Source organism: Mustelus asterias, chromosome 17 (assembly GCF_964213995.1).
Source record: "Mustelus asterias chromosome 17, sMusAst1.hap1.1, whole genome shotgun sequence".
Lineage (NCBI taxonomy): Eukaryota > Metazoa > Chordata > Chondrichthyes > Carcharhiniformes > Triakidae > Mustelus > Mustelus asterias.
Window position 1 is genome coordinate 727,900 of NC_135817.1, and position 15,182 is coordinate 743,081.

A 15,182-nucleotide genomic window follows, 5' to 3' on the forward strand; every position below is an offset into this window, starting at 1 on the left:
GTGTTCAGTGAGGGGTGTGGGGTATATCAGAGTGTTACAGTGAGGGGTGTGGGGTATATCAGAGTGTTACAGTGAGGGGTGTGGGGTATATCAGAGTGTTACAGTGAGGGGTGTGGGGTATATCAGAGTGTTACAGTGAGGGGTGTGGGGTATATCAGAGTGTTACAGTGAGGGGTGTGGGGTATATCAGAGTGTTACAGTGAGGGATGTGGGGTATATCAGAGTGTTACAGCGAGGGGTGTGGGGTATATCAGAGTGTTATAGTGAGGGGTGTGGGGTATATCAGAGTGTTATAGTGAGGGGTGTGGGGTATATCAGAGGGTTATAGTGGGGGGTGTGGGGTATATCAGAGGGTTACTGTGAGGGGTGTGGGGTATATCAGAGGGTTACAGTGAGGGGTGTGGGGTATATCAGAGTGTCACAGTGAGGGGTGTGGGGTATATCAGAGTGTTATAGTGGGGGGTGTGGGGTATATCAGAGTGTTACAGTGAGGGGTGTGGGGTATATCAGAGTGTTACAGTGAGGGGTGTGGGGTATATCAGAGTGTTACAGTGAGGGGTGTGGGGTATATCAGAGTGTTACAGTGAGGGGTGTGGGGTATATCAGAGTGTTACAGTGAGGGGTGTGGGGTATATCAGAGTGTTACAGTGAGGGGTGTGGGGTATATCAGAGTGTTACAGTGAGGGGTGTGGGGTATATCAGAGTGTTACAGTGAGGGGTGTGGGGTATATCAGAGTGTTACAGTGAGGGGTGTGGGGTATATCAGAGTGTTACAGTGAGGGGTGTGGGGTATATCAGAGTGTTACAGTGAGGGGTGTGGGGTATATCAGAGTGTTACAGTGAGGGGTGTGGGGTATATCAGAGTGTTACAGTGAGGGGTGTGGGGTATATCAGAGTGTTACAGTGAGGGGTGTGGGGTATATCAGAGTGTTACAGTGAGGGGTGTGGGGTATATCAGAGTGTTATAGTGGGGGGTGTGGGGTATATCAGAGGATTACAGTGAGGGGTGTGGGGTATATCAGAGTGTTACAGTGAGGGGTGTGGGGTATATCAGAGTGTTACAGTGAGGGGTGTGGGGTATATCAGAGTGTTACAGTGAGGGGTGTGGGGTATATCAGAGTGTCACAGTGAGGGGTGTGGGGTATATCAATGTGTTACAGTGAGGGGTGTGGGATATATCAGCGTGTTACAATGAGGGGTGTGGTGTATATCAGTGTGTTACAGTGAGGGGTGTGGTGTATATCAGTGATACAGTGAGGGGTATATCAGAGTGTTACAGTGAGGGGTATATCAGTGATAGAGTGAGGGGTGAGGGGTATATCAGAATGTTACAGTGAGGAGTGTGGTGTATTTCAGAGTGTTACAGTGAGGGGTGTGGGGTATATCGGAGTGTTACAGTGAGGGGTGTGGGATATATCAGAGTGTTACAGTGAGGGGTGTGGGATATGTCAGAGTGTTACAGTGGGGGTGTGGGATATATCAGAGTGTTACAGTGAGGGGTGTGGGATATATCAGAGTGTTACAGTGAGGGGTGTGGGATATATCAGAGTGTTACAGTGAGGGGTGTGGGGTATATCAGAGTGTTACAGTGAGGGGTGTGGGGTATATCAGAGTGTTACAGTGAGGGATGTGGGGTATATCAGAGTGTTACAGCGAGGGGTGTGGGGTATATCAGAGTGTTATAGTGAGGGGTGTGGGGTATATCAGAGTGTTATAGTGAGGGGTGTGGGGTATATCAGAGTGTTATAGTGGGGGGTGTGGGGTATATCAGAGTGTTACAGTGAGGGGTGTGGGGTATATCAGAGTGTCACAGTGAGGGGTGTGGGGTATATCAGAGTGTTACAGTGAGGGGTGTGGGGTATATCAGAGTGTTATAGTGGGGGGTGTGGGGTATATCAGAGTGTTACAGTGAGGGGTGTGGGGTATATCAGAGTGTTACAGTGAGGGGTGTGGGGTATATCAGAGTGTTACAGTGAGGGGTGTGGGATATATCAGAGTGTTACAGTGAGGGGTGTGGGGTATATCAGAGTGTTACAGTGAGTGGTGTGGGATATATCAGTGTGTTACAGTGAGGGGTGTGGGGTATATCAGACTGTTACAGTGAGGGGTGTGGGGTATATCAGAGTGTTACAGTGAGGGGTGTGGGGTATATCAGAGTGTTACAGTGAGGGGTGTGGGGTATATCAGAGTGTTACAGTGAGGGGTGTGGGGTATATCAGAGTGTTATAGTGGGGGGTGGGGGGTATATCAGAGGATTACAGTGAGGGATGTGGGGTATATCAGAGTGTTACAGTGAGGGGTGTGGGGTATATCAGAGTGTTACAGTGAGGGGTGTGGGGTATATCAGAGTGTTACAGTGAGGGGTGTGGGGTATATCAGAGTGTCACAGTGAGGGGTGTGGGGTATATCAATGTGTTACAGTGAGGGGTGTGGGATATATCAGCGTGTTACAATGAGGGGTGTGGTGTATATCAGTGATACAGTGAGGGGTATATCAGAGTGTTACAGTGAGGGGTATATCAGTGATAGAGTGAGGGGTGAGGGGTATATCAGAATGTTACAGTGAGGGGTCTGGTGTATTTCAGAGTGTTACAGTGAGGGGTGTGGGGTATATCGGAGTGTTACAGTGAGGGGTGTGGGATATATCAGAGTGTTACAGTGAGGGGTGTGGGATATGTCAGAGTGTTACAGTGGGGGTGTGGGATATATCAGAGTGTTACAGTGAGGGGTGTGGGATATATCAGAGTGTTACAGTGAGGGGTGTGGGATGTGTCAGAGTGTTACAGTGAGGGGTGTGGGATGTGTCAGAGTGTTACAGTGAGGGGTGTGGGATATGTCAGAGTGTTACAGTGGGGGTGTGGGATATATCAGAGTGTTACAGTGAGGGGTGTGGGATATATCAGAGTGTTACAGTGAGGGGTGTGGGATATATCAGAGTGTTACAGTGAGGGGTGTGGGATGTGTCAGAGTGTTACAGTGAGGGGTGTGGGGTATATCAGAGTGTTACAGTGAGGGGTGTGGGATGTGTCAGAGTGTTACAGTGAGGGGTGTGTGGGTATTTTTTTGGTATACATCTTGTCTTTGATGTCATTATTTTGAGCAGAGTTTTTACAGTTTGTAATGAATGTTGGTGAGATTCTTACCCATCTGATTAGTGCAGCATAAGTTAATGGTGGGCGCACGTTATAAATTCGATAATATTCCAATGTGGGATTGATCTCTGCAGGTTAAAAAGGAACATTGTCTCTGAATATATTTTATTTCAAACAAACTCTGTCTGAATTTACACATCTTCTTGGAATAAGCGGTGCGGCACGGTGGCACAGTGGTTAACACTGCCACCTCACAGCGCCCGGGACCCGGGTTCGATTCCCGGTTTGGGTCACTGTCTGTGTGGAGTCTGCATGTTCTCCCCGTGTCTGCGTGGGTTTCCTCCGGGTGCTTTGGCTTCCTCCCACAGTCCGAAAGACGTGCTGGTTAGGGTGCATTGGCCGTGCTATCTCCCTCAGTGTTACCCGACCCGGAGTGTCGCGACTAGGGGATTTTCACAGTAACTTCAACGCAGAATTAATGTGAGCCTACTTGTGACACTAATAAATAAATTTTAAAACTTCGTGTCCAAAGATGTGTAGGTTAGGTGATTGGCCCTGCTAAATTGCCAGTGTCCAAAGATGTGCATGTTAGGTGGATGGGCGGGACCACTAGCTTGGGATTAAGAGCATAGGACACGGCTGAGGTATTCTGTGAGAGAGTCGGTGCAGACTCGATGGGTCTCGTGGCCTCCTGCGCTGTAGGGATTCTATGGTTCCATGGTTCTATGTTAGAGTTACGGTGAGGGTTCGGGTCAATGTTCACCCAATGTTTTACCTGAGAAGGGAAAGTCATATTTTTCCTGGAGTTGATTTCGGCTGAGGGACAAACTCTGACTGTTCCCAGCGACAGAGCAAGCTCCAATTCCGGGCAAATCCACGAGGAAGGATACAGCAGGGTGGGATTTAGAAATGTCCTTTCTCGAGATATCGAAAACTTTCTTCGGGACAATGAAAAGGGAGAGAGAGGATTAGAGTGAATGAGACATCTCAGGCCACATCTCAACAATCCGTGCCCAGATTTAATAACAGGATCTGGATGTGTGAAGCTCCAGCCTGTTGATCAGCCCCCTGCCAACCCACCCCCCACCCTGCACCGAGAGTGGCACTGAGGACAACAGCAGCATCAGTACCCTAATTGGAATCTGCTCTAACCCCCCGCCTCAGCATCTGTAACCCCCCACCCTGAACATCTGTCGCTCCGCTGAACATCTGTAACCCTCCCCACCATTAACATCTGTAACCTCCACCCTGAACATCTGTAACTCCCTCAAACATCTGTAACCCCCCACCTCAAACATCTGTAACCCCCCCACCTCAAACATCTGTAACCCCCCGAACATCTGTCACTCCCCCAAACATCTGTCACCTTCCTCCAACATTAACATCTGTAGTTCCCAACCCTGAACATCTGTTGCCCCCCCAAACATCTGTAATCCCCCCCCACCTCAAACATCTGTAACCTTCCCACTGCCTGCCCTGCCCACTCACCCAGCCGCTCCCCCCTCAGTCAGATACTCACTGCGGGATAGGGTTCTGATACTTTCATCTCCAGTTGTGTTTGCATAGCCTGCAGTCGCTCTCTCTCAAATACCAGCTGTACAGAGAAAGATCCCAAATCAGGAAGTGGGTAACTGGAATGTGGCAACAATCCGGAACCTTCTGCCCCGGGCCTGAGGGACAGACACTCTCTGTCTCCCAGTGGGCACAAGAGCCCGTTCTAACACAGCAGCGAAACCCCCCACGTGTCACTTTGAAACCAACAACCCCCCTGTACACCCCCAAAAATATACCCCAGCTCCCCTCACCAACATCCCCCCGTACACCCCCAAAAATATACCCCAGCTCCCCTCACCAACATCCCCCCGTACACCCCCAAAAATATACCCCAGCTCCCCTCACCAGCTCCCTCCGTACACCCCCAGAAATATACCCCAGCTCCCCTCACCAACATCCCCCCGTACACCCCCAAAAATATACCCCAGCTCCCCTCACCAACCCCCCCGTAAACCCCCAGAAATATACCCCAGCTCCCCTCACCAACTCCCTCCGTACACCCCCAGAAATATACCCCAGCTCCCCTCACCAACATCCCCCCGTACACCCCCAGAAATATACCCCAGCTCCCCTCACCAACTCCCCCCGTACACCCCCAGAAATATACCCCAGCTCCCCTCACCAACTCCCTCCGTACACCCCCAGAAATATACCCCAGCTCCCCTCACCAACATCCCCCCGTACACCCCCAAAAATATACCCCAGCTCCCCTCACCAACCCCCCCGTAAACCCCCAGAAATATACCCCAGCTCCCCTCACCAACATCCCCCCGTACACCCCCAGAAATATACCCCAGCCCCCCTCACCAACATCCCCCCGTAAACCCCCAGAAATATACCCCAGCTCCCCTCACCAACATCCCCCCGTACACCCCCAAAAATATACCCCAGCTCCCCTCACCAACATCCCCCCGTACACCCCCAGAAATATACCCCAGCCCCCCTCACCAACACCCCCTCAAGCCCCCCACAGCAAGACCCCCGCATCACCTCAGATTTACCCCTCCAGCACCCCCGACGCCAACACACCCCTGTGCCCTTGCAGAAATACCCGCCCACGCCAACACCCCGCGTGTCCCCAGCACTCACAACTCAGAAACAACACCCCCAGCGCCCCCAGAAATCTCCCCTCCTAAAATCTTTCCCAGCCTCACCCCCTCCCCAAGGACCATCTCCCTCCCCGCTTCTTTACCCCGATGTTCCCTCCGATACCCCTCACTGACCATTTCTCCCATCCTGTTTCCCTCCCCGGGTTCAGAGATAGCTGTGTGTCTGTCTCTGGGGAGAAGCTCGCGCGGGCTGTGCCGTCTGTATCAACAGGCGGGACAATGTTCAGAGTGTCCAAACCTTTGACTGCAGCTGATGAACCCTCTCCGTTTGGATCAGACACTGGGCAGTGCTGGTATCATTGAGGCAATGAATCTCATTGAGGTGCCTGAAACCAATGGAAGAGGAAAGGATCAGCAATTCACTCACATTGTCTGACTGACACCCACACAATCACACCCAGCACTGCCTGACTGACACCCAGCCCTGTCCGACTGACACCAGCCCTGTCCGACTGACACCCAGCCCTGTCCGACTGACACCCAGCCCTATCCGACTGACACCCAGCGCCACCCGACTGACACCCAGCCCTGTCCGACTGACACCCAGCCCTGTCCGACTGACACCCAGCCCTATCCGACTGACACCCAGCGCCACCCGACTGACACCCAGCCCTGCCCAACTGACACCCAGCCCTGTCCGACTGACACCCAGCCCTATCCGACTGACACTAGCACTGCCCGACTGACACCCAGCCCTGCCCGACTGACACCCAGCGCCACCCGACTGACACCCTGACCTGTCAGACTGACACCCAGCCCTGCCCGACTGACACCCAGCCCTGCCCGACTGACACCCAGCGCTGCCCGAGTGACACCCAGCGCTCTCTGACTGACACCCAGCCCAGTCCGACTGACACCCAGCACCGCCCGACTGACACCCAGTGCCACCCGACTGACACCCTGACCTGTCCGACTGACACCAGCACTGCCCGACTGACACCCAGTGCCACCCGACTGACACCCTGACCTGTCCGACTGACACCCAGCCCTGTCCGACTGACACCCAGCCCTGTCCGACTGACACACAGCGCCGCCTGACTGACACCCAGCGCCGCCCGACTGACACACAGCGCTGCCCGACTGACACCCTGACCTGTCAGACTGACACCCAGCCCTGCCCGACTGACACCCAGCCCTGCCCGACTGACACCCAGCGCCACCCGACTGACACCCAGCCCAGTCCGACTGACACCCAGCACCGCCCGACTGACACCCAGTGCCACCCGACTGACACCCTGACCTGTCCGACTGACACCCAGCCCTGTCCGACTGACACCCAGCACTGCCCGACTGACACCCAGTGCCATCCGACTGACACACAGCGCCGCCCGACTGACACCCAGTGCCATCCGACTGACACACAGCGCTGCCTGACTGACACACAGCGCCGCCCAACTGACTCCCAGCCCTGTCCGACTGACACACAGCGCTGCCTGACTGACACACAGCGCCGCCCGACTGACACACAGCGCCGCCTGACTGACACCCAGCGCCGCCCAACTGACACACAGCGCCGCCCGACTGACACACAGCGCTGCCTGACTGACACACAGCGCCGCCCGACTGACTCCCAGCCCTGTCCGACTGACACCCAGCCCTGTCCGACTGACACCCAGCGCCACCCGACTGATGCCCAGCCCTGTCCGACTGACACCCAGCGCCACCCGACTGATGCCCAGCCCTGTCCGACTGACACCCAGCGCTCTCTGACTGACACCCAGCGCCACCCGACTGACGCCCAGCCCTGTCCGACTGACACCCAGCCCTGTCCGACTGACACCCAGCGCTCTCTGACTGACACCCACTCAAGCACACTCAGCGCTGACTGACTTTCACATGTAAAATATAATTAAACTTACTTTAGAAAGGTCTCGTAATCCTTAAACACCTGATCACACCCTGGCCATTTACAGAAACCGTGGAAGAAGAGTGGGTTGGATAAGACTGGATCGCTGTGGGAACAGCACGGGGATGATCACTGACAGTGAGAGGCAACAGGAACACTACCACGCGCTCTCTGCCTGTAGCACAGAAACACTGGGCCTGATTTTACCACGTTGATTCTAAGTGCTGAATCTGGGCGCAATTCAGATCTGACTTGGAAATCTGTTCTCAGACGCCCCCACACGCACTCAGCCTGAAAAACAATCACGGGTCTGAATCGTGCTGTCGGCAGGACTTATCGCGCCCGAATCCCTGCTGCTCCGATCGGAGCTTTGAACTGCGCATGCACAGTGAAAAGAAAATTGAAAAACGCGTCCCTGTCACATGGCTCCCAGGCAGCAAAAAGTGGGTAAAGCAGCCTGGGACTGAGAAGCTGGAACGATGACCCCCCACAGACATCGCCCCACCCCCCACAACATAACTGTCCCCCTTATCCACCCCCCCTGCTACCCAAACCGATTGGGACCCTGTGCCCCGCTTTCCCCCCACCAATCGCCCGCAGAGTGGCAGCAGACCCCCCTGCCCCTGCCCCCCCCCCCCAGTCCCCCACCAGAGATCCATCTGGCCTCCCTCCTCCCCACCACAGAATGATCTGGGTCAGAGAGCCACTGGAAGCTCTGAACTTACCTCTTCAGAAGCTGGAACGCCCGAAACAGACCTTTGCCGAGCAAGTCTGTTTTGCGCCGAATCTGGATGCACAAACGCGATGGTAAAGGGGGAATCCCTGGTAAGATTGGGCGTCCAGCTCATTAAGTCAATTTAAATGCATGCAAATGCATTTAAATTGACATTGCGGCCGTTTCAGGGGCGGTTCGGATCGCGGCCTTTTTTGGGCCTTGGTAAAGTGGGCACCTGCGTGGACGCAGGCGCGGATCGCGCTAATCACCTCACGCCTGACTTTACCATGTTTTTGTGCCCAAAAATGGGCGCAACACAATGGTAAAATTGGACCACAATTGGTAAAAAAGACATTCTGCCTGTAACACATAAACACAGGCATTCTGCCTGAAGCACAAAAACACAGACATTCTGCCTGAAGCACAAAAACACAGACATTCTGCCTGTAGCAGAGAAACACAGACATTCTGCCTGAAGCACAAAAACACAGACATTCTGCCTGAAGCACAAAAACACAGACATTCTGCCTGAAGCACAAAAACACAGACATTCTGCCTGTAGCAGAGAAACACAGACATTCTGCCTGAAGCACAGAAACACAGACATTCTGCCTGAAGCACAAAAACACAGACATTCTGCCTGTAGCACAGAAACACAGACATTCTGCCTGTAGCACAGAAACACAGACATTCTGCCTGTAACACAGAAACACAGACATTCTGTCTGTGACAGATATCCACTCCATCTGACGAAGGAGCTGTGCTCCGAAAGCTTATGGTATTTGCTACCAAATAAACCTGTTGGACTTTAACCTGGTGTTGTGAGACTTCGTACTGTGCTTACCCCAGTCCAACGCCGGCATCTCCACATCGTGGCACAGAAACACAGACATTCTGCCTGTAACACAGAAACACAGACATTCTGCCTGTAACACAGAAACACAGACATTCTGCCTGTAACACAGAAACACAGACATTCTGCCTGTAACACAGAAACACAGACATTCTGCCTGTAACACAGAAACACAGACATTCTGCCTGTAACACAGAAACACAGACATTCTGCCTGTAACACAGAAACACAGACATTCTGCCTGTAACACAGAAACACAGACATTCTGCCTGTAACACAGAAACACAGACATTCTGCCTGTAACACAGAAACACACATTCTCTCTGTCTGTGACACAGCTCTCCATACCTATAATGTGCTTCCCCTCACTGTCGCCCTGTACAGATTCCTACAGGACACTGCATTAACAGCTCCATTTGGAGTGGGGGTTGTGTATAAGACTCACCGTCCTCTGGCTGAAGGGGGAATGGAAGTTTCCCCATTTGCAGAGTTGTAACAAACAATGACAGGGGTTGCTCTGGATGGAGGGCAGCCCAATGCTGAGGCACAGACGTCTCCGGACTGGAGAGACTCCGTCTCCTGTCTGGACCAGCTTGTGAAGGTCTGGTGAAGCCCTGAAATCAGAATTCACTGATAACTGAGAGAGATGGAGAGATAAAGGGACGGAGAGAGAGAGAGAGACAGAGAGAGAGAGAGAGAGTGTGTGAGGGAGAGTCAGAGAGAGAGAGAGAGACGGAGAGAGAGTGTGTGAGAGAGAGAGTCAGAGAGAGAGAGAGAGACGGAGAGAGAGTGTGTGAGAGAGAGAGTGTGTGTGAGGGAGAGTCAGAGAGAGAGAGAGAGTCAGAGAGAGAGAGACAGAGACAGAGTGAGACGGAGAGAGAAAGGGACGGAGAGAGACGGAGAGAGAAAGGGACGGAGAGAGAGACGGAGAGAGTGAGACACAGAGAGAGAGAGTGTGTGTGTGAGAGAGAGAGTGTGAGAGTCAGAGAGAGAGAGGCAGAGAGAGACGGAGAGAGAGAGAGAGTGTGTGAGAGTCAGAGATAGAGACAGAGAGAGAGACAGAGACAGAGAGAGACAGAGACAGAGTGAGACGGAGAGAGAAAGGGACGGAGAGAGACGGAGAGAGTGAGACACAGAGAGAGAGAGTGTGTGTGTGAGAGAGAGTGTGAGAGTCAGAGAGAGAGAGGCAGAGAGAGACGGGGAGAGAGAGAGAGTGTGTGAGAGTCAGAGAGAGAGAGTCAGAGTCAGAGATAGAGACAGAGACAGAGAGAGAGAGAAAGAGAGAGACAGAGACAGAGTGAGACGGAGAGAGAAAGGGACGGAGAGAGAGAGACGGAGAGAGTGAGACACAGAGAGAGAGAGAGTGTGTGTGAGAGAGAGTGTGTGAGAGAGAGAGACGGAGAGAGAGAGAGAGACAGAGAGAGTGTGTGAGAGAGAGAGTGTGTGAGAGAGAGTCAGAGAGAGAGACGGAGAGAGAGAGAGAGACAGAGAGAGAGAGTGTGTGAGAGAGAGTCAGAGAAAGGGACGGAGAGAGAGAGACACAGAGAGAGAGAGAGAGAGAGTGTGTGAGAGAGAGAGTCAGAGAGAGAGAGAGAGACAGAGAGATGTTAAAGTGAAAGGTGAATCTTGCCTGGGGAGGTGTCTGGGCTCACTCGGAGGTTTGCTGCTTTCAGGGTAAGCAGTCCTTGCTGCTGTCGGTGGAAGATGTGTCGGTAGTGGAGAGGATTCAGGTGGAGGAGCTGCTGGGTGCTTGTGTTGAGCAGTAGCTGTCGAGAAAGAACCATAGAATCACAGAGTGCTGACAGAGCAGGAGGCCATTCGGCCCATCAAACCTGCACTGACAACAATCCCACCCAGGCCCTACTCCTGTAACCCCATCCTGTTAACCCCGGGACACTAAGGGGCAATTTAGCACGGCCAATGCACCCTAACCCGCACATCTTTGGACTGTGGGAGGAAACTGGAGCAGCCGGAGGAAACCCACGCAGAAACGGGGAGAACGTGCAGACTCCACACAGTCACCCAAGCCGGGAATCGAACCCGGGTCCCTGGCGCTGTGAGGCAGCAGTGCTAACCACTGCGCCACAGTGCCGTCCAGTCAGCCACTTTTTGCCGCTATTAAGAGGCAAGTCAAGGATTAAGAACCCACTGTCACAGACTCTGCAACCTCCTCAATCCCTTCCCTCTGGAACCTGGACCACCCGGGACTGGAGGAGGAGGAAGAGGAGGATGGTTACAGGGAGGTAGATGGGGAGGGGAGGGGATAGGGAGAGGCGGAGGAGGGGCTAAGGGGTGAGGGGGAAGAGCGGGTGGAGGGAGGGGAGGGAGGAATGGAAAGGAAATATGAGTGTGCAGAATGGAGGGTGTGGAGGGGAGATAGAGGGAGGAAGGTGAGCAAATGGAGGGAGGGGGAGTGAAGGAGTGAGGGAATGAGGGAGTGAGTGAGGGAGGGAAGGAGGGAGTGAGAAAGGGGAGTGAATGGAGGGAGGGAGAGTGAGGGAGAGAGAGAGGGAGTGAGTGAGGGTGAGGGAGTGGGGGAGTGAGGGAGGGAGCAAGTGAAAGAGGGAGTGAGTGAGGGAGTGGGAGTGGGCTCGTGAGGGAGGGAAAGAGGGAGTGAGTGAGGGAGGGAGAGAGGGAGTGAGCGAGGGTGGGGGAGAGAGGGAGTGAGTGAGGGAGTGAGTGTAGGGGAGCGGGGAAGTGAGGGAGAGAGAGAGGGAGAGAGGGAGTGAGTGAGGGAGGGAGAGTGGGGGAGTGAGGGAGAGAGAGAGGGAGTGAGTGAGGGAGGGGGAGTGGCGAAGAGAGGGAGTGAGTGAGAGAGAGAGGGAGAGATGGAGTGAGTGAGGGAGTGAGTGAGGGAGTGAGTGAGGGAGTGGGAGTGGGGGAGCGGGGAAGTGAGGGAGAGAGAGAGAGGGAGAGAGGGAGTGAGTGAGGGAGGGAGAGTGGGGGAGTGAGGGAGGGAGAGAGGGAGTGAGTGAGGGAGGGGGAGTGGGGGAGAGAGGGAGTGAGTGAGAGAGAGAGGGAGAGATGGAGTGAGTGAGGGAGTGAGTGAGGGAGTGAGTGAGGGAGTGGGAGTGGGAGTGGGGGACCGGGGAAGTGAGGGAGAGAGAGAGGGAGTGAGTGAGGGAGGGAGGGGGGTGGGGGGGGGAGGAGAGATGGAGTGAGTGAGGGAGTGAGTGAGGGAGTGGGAGTGGGGAGCGGGGAAGTGAGGGAGAGAGAGAGGGAGGGGGGGGGGTGGGGGGGGGGGGGGGGAAGGAGAGTTAGTCTGACAGAATGGGGGCAGTGTCATTGGTTGGAGTGTGCGATGACACCGGGACACATTGACATAGGGACTCCACAGTGTAAAGTGCAGAGGGCGAAGGTTAACCTGGACGTGAGGCAGGTTGGACTCTGCTCGAAAACAGATTTACCTGCTGGGGGTGAGCTGGTACAGGGCTGCCGTTAATCACAGTGTCCAGCTCCCGACCCTCCTCCGATCGACCCCGTTTACCAACTCCCGTCATCTTCACCCTTTCCAAACTCTGAAATCAGAGGAAAAGTTTCAATCAATTCTCACCTCAGGGCACTGGCTTCAACACAGGGGATGGAACACTGCCGGAGAATGGGAAACCTTTTCATGTACGTCCCTTCCCCTTCTCCCACTGGACACTGTCTCACTGGACACTGTCACACTGGACACTGTCTCACTGGACAGTGTCACACTGGACAGTGTCACACAGGACAGTGTCACACTGGACACTGTCACACTGGATACTGTCTCGCTGGACATTCTCTCTCGCTGGACACTGTCTCTCTCTCTCTCGCTGGACACTTTCTCTCTGTCTCACTGGATACTGTCTCTCTCTCTCTCTCGCTGGATACTGTCTCTCTCTCTCTCTCTCGCTGGATACTGTCTCTCTCTCTCTCTCGCTCGCTGGACACTGTCTCTCTCTCACTGGACACTGTCTCTCTCCCATATCAAAGACAGAAAATACTGGAAAATCTCAGCAGGTCTGACAGCATCTCTGGAGAGAGACTCGTGCCAACATTTCGAGTCTAGATGACCCTTCGTCAGAGATTCAGGCACCTGTCCAAATGCCAGCATGCCAAAAGCCTTCTTCACTGAGCTATCTACCTGTGGCTCCACCTTTCGGGAACCGTGCACCTGAACTCCAAGGTCCCTCTGTTCCACGGTATCCCGAAGGATCTACCTTCACCGTGAAAGTCCTACGTTGATTTGACTTTCCAAATTGCAACACCTCACACTTATCTGTATTGAACTCCATTTGCCATTTTTCGGCCCAGTTCCCCAGCTGATCAAGATTCTGCTGCAATTTTTGATTAACTTCCTCACTGTCTACAATACCATCCATTTTAATGTCATTGACAAATTTACCATGCCTTGTCCATTCTTATCTAAATCATTGATATAGCTGACAAACAGAGCTGGGCCCAGCACTGAGCCCTGAGGCACACCACAGACCTCCAGTCCGACAAGCACCCACCCACCATTACCCTCTGCTTCCTATCATTAAGCCAGCTGGATATCCAATTTACTAGTTCTCCCTGGATTCCATGTGATCCAACCTTCCAGACCACCCTAACACTCTTCGCCCCTCCACCCAGCCCCCCACCCACAACCGCACCCTCCCCCCGCGCCCTCCTCCCGCACCCTCCCCCCGCGTCTTCCCCCCCGCACCCTCCCCCACACTGTCCCACCTACCCTCGCTCCCCCCACCATCCCCCACACCCTCCCCCACACTGTCCCACCTACCCTCGATTCCCCCACACCCTCCTCCACACTGTCCCACCTACCCTCGTTCCCCCACCATCCCCCACACCCTCCCCCACACTGTCCCACCTACCCTCGTTCCCCCCACCAGCCCCCACACTCTCCCCCACACTGTCCCACCTACCCTCGCTCCCCCAACCATCCCCCACACCCTCCCCCACACTGTCCCACCTACCCACGTCCCCCCACCATCCTCCTGCACCCTCTCCCCCACCCTCCCCCGCCACCCTCCTTCCCCACCCTCCTCTGTCACCTTCCCCCACACACCCTCCCCAACCCCTCTTGGGCCGTACCAAGCTGCGTTACAAACAGAAACAAAGCTTTCTATGGTGCATCTGTAAAAGTTGAGGCCACACCTGGAGTATTGTGTGCAGTTTTGGTGTCCTTATCTGAGGAAGGATGTCCTTGGGATAGAGGGAGCGCAGCAAAGGTTTACCAGGCTGATTCCTGGGATGGCAGGTCTGTCATATGAGGAGAGACTAAGTGGGTTAGGATTATATTCACTGGAGTTTAGAAGAGCGAGAGGGGATCTCATAGAAACTTATAAAATTCTAACAGGGTTAGACAGGGTAGATTCAGAAAGAATGTTCCCGATGGTGGGGGGAGTCCAGAACTAGGGGTCATAGTTTGAGTTCCTTTAGAACTGAATGTGTGGAATTAAAGTTAAAGTTTATTTATTAGTCGCAAGCAAGGCTGACATTAACACTGCAATGACGTTTTTTTTACTGTGAAATTCCCCTAGTCGCCACACTCTGGCGCCTGTTCAGATCAATGCACCCTAACCACAGCACATCTTTCAGAATGTGGGAGGAAACCGGAGCACCCGGAGGAAACCCACGCAGACACGGGGAGAACGTGCAGACTCCACACAGACAGTGACCCAAGCCGGGAATCGAACCTGGGTCCCTGGCGCTGTGAGGCAGCAGTGCTAACCCACTGTGCCACCGTGCCGCCCCAATTCACTACCACAGAAAGTAGTTGAGGCCAAAACATTGTCTGATTCCAAGAAGAAATTAGATATCGCTCTTGGGGCGAAAGGGATCGAGGGATATGGGGGGGAAGGGGGGGATCAGGATATTGAATTTGATGATCAGCCACGATCAAAATGAATGGTGGAGCAGCTCGAAGGGCCGAATGGCCTCCTCCTGCTTCTGGTTTCGATGTTTCTATGTTTGAAACTGCGGAGCTGTATGAACAGAAACAATCAGTGATAAACAGCAGCCTGGAAAATTAAGGCACAAAGTT

General features: G+C 53.8%; 1 protein-coding gene across 4 annotated transcripts in view; it reads right to left on the minus strand.

Annotated features, from left to right (window-relative positions):
• The window catches only part of LOC144506109 (forkhead box protein P1-B-like), a 37,540-nt gene that overhangs the window by 4,613 nt on the left and 17,745 nt on the right, over positions 1-15,182 (minus strand). For 2 of the 4 annotated variants that reach the window (XM_078231924.1, XM_078231925.1), the window contains exons 2-9: positions 12,577-12,687; positions 10,800-10,935; positions 9,615-9,783; positions 7,615-7,707; positions 5,994-6,081; positions 4,612-4,686; positions 3,868-4,030; positions 3,144-3,220 (exon numbers count right to left, since the gene is read on the minus strand). In XM_078231924.1, the coding sequence (XP_078088050.1) occupies positions 3,144-3,220; positions 3,868-4,030; positions 4,612-4,686; positions 5,994-6,081; positions 7,615-7,707; positions 9,615-9,783; positions 10,800-10,935; positions 12,577-12,669 (894 nt within the window). In that variant the 5' untranslated portion in view covers positions 12,670-12,687. The remainder of the gene's footprint in view (positions 1-3,143; positions 3,221-3,867; positions 4,031-4,611; positions 4,687-5,993; positions 6,082-7,614; positions 7,708-9,614; positions 9,784-10,799; positions 10,936-12,576; positions 12,688-15,182) is intronic. The other 2 variants (XM_078231926.1, XM_078231927.1) reach the window with 1 other exon arrangement.